Source organism: Argentina silus, assembly GCF_951799395.1.
Source record: "Argentina silus genome assembly, chromosome: X".
NCBI lineage: Eukaryota > Metazoa > Chordata > Actinopteri > Argentiniformes > Argentinidae > Argentina > Argentina silus.
Genome location: NC_139653.1, coordinates 13,741,425 through 13,742,054, shown reverse-complemented (window position 1 = coordinate 13,742,054; position 630 = coordinate 13,741,425). Strand labels below are relative to the sequence as shown.

At 43.2% G+C, this 630-nt stretch overlaps 1 protein-coding gene across 1 annotated transcript in view; it reads left to right on the top strand.

Moving 5' to 3' along the window:
• The window catches only part of tmem72 (transmembrane protein 72), a gene marked incomplete at both ends in the record, with an annotated part of 3,691 nt that extends 3,521 nt beyond the window's left edge, over positions 1-170 (top strand). Inside the window, one exon of the mRNA XM_083694587.1 lies at positions 1-170. This exon is cut by the window's left edge and continues 267 nt beyond it. Coding sequence (XP_083550713.1) covers positions 1-170 — 170 coding nt within the window.
• Between the last annotated feature and the right edge of the window lie 460 nt (positions 171-630).

Sequence of the window (630 nt, the reverse complement as noted above, 5' to 3'; positions counted from 1 at the left end):
CGCAGACAGAGGGATCAGCAGAGAGAGAGAGGGAGAGGAGGAAGGGGAAAGAGAAAAGACAAGTGCGTTTCAGAATCAGTGAGGCTCCAGAGGAGACAGAGATGGAGGAGATGGAGGAGAACGGTGACCCAGAGACCTCTTCAGACACAGCGCCCATGATCACTGACTGACTGTCCCTCAGACACAGCACCTATGATCACAAAATACAGTATACTATACAAGTATAGTCTTCTTGTGTGTGACAGTACTTCATCTTTCAGCCCAGAGTTTCATGCACTATGGGACCTACAGAGCCAGCCATCGGCTCAAGCCCCTATCTGTGAAGGCAGGGCAAAACAGAGAGACAGTATGAACTACTTTTGAAACAGGAGCAAGATCAAAGTAAATCAAACCAGATGGTCAGCCAGAGGAGAATGAGCTTCTGTCCAGAGTAGTTGCTCCCACGGTCTCCTTTTCCAACAGAGTTTTGTTTATGTGGTGGGTCAAAAAACTAATATTTTTGGGAAACATTTTGATGATTTCGATAACCATAATTTGTATATATGATCATAGGTTTGATTTGATGTATTCTTCTTGTATTATTTAGATGTTTGTATTGGTACATCATCATAACATCTGTTTATCTGAGCA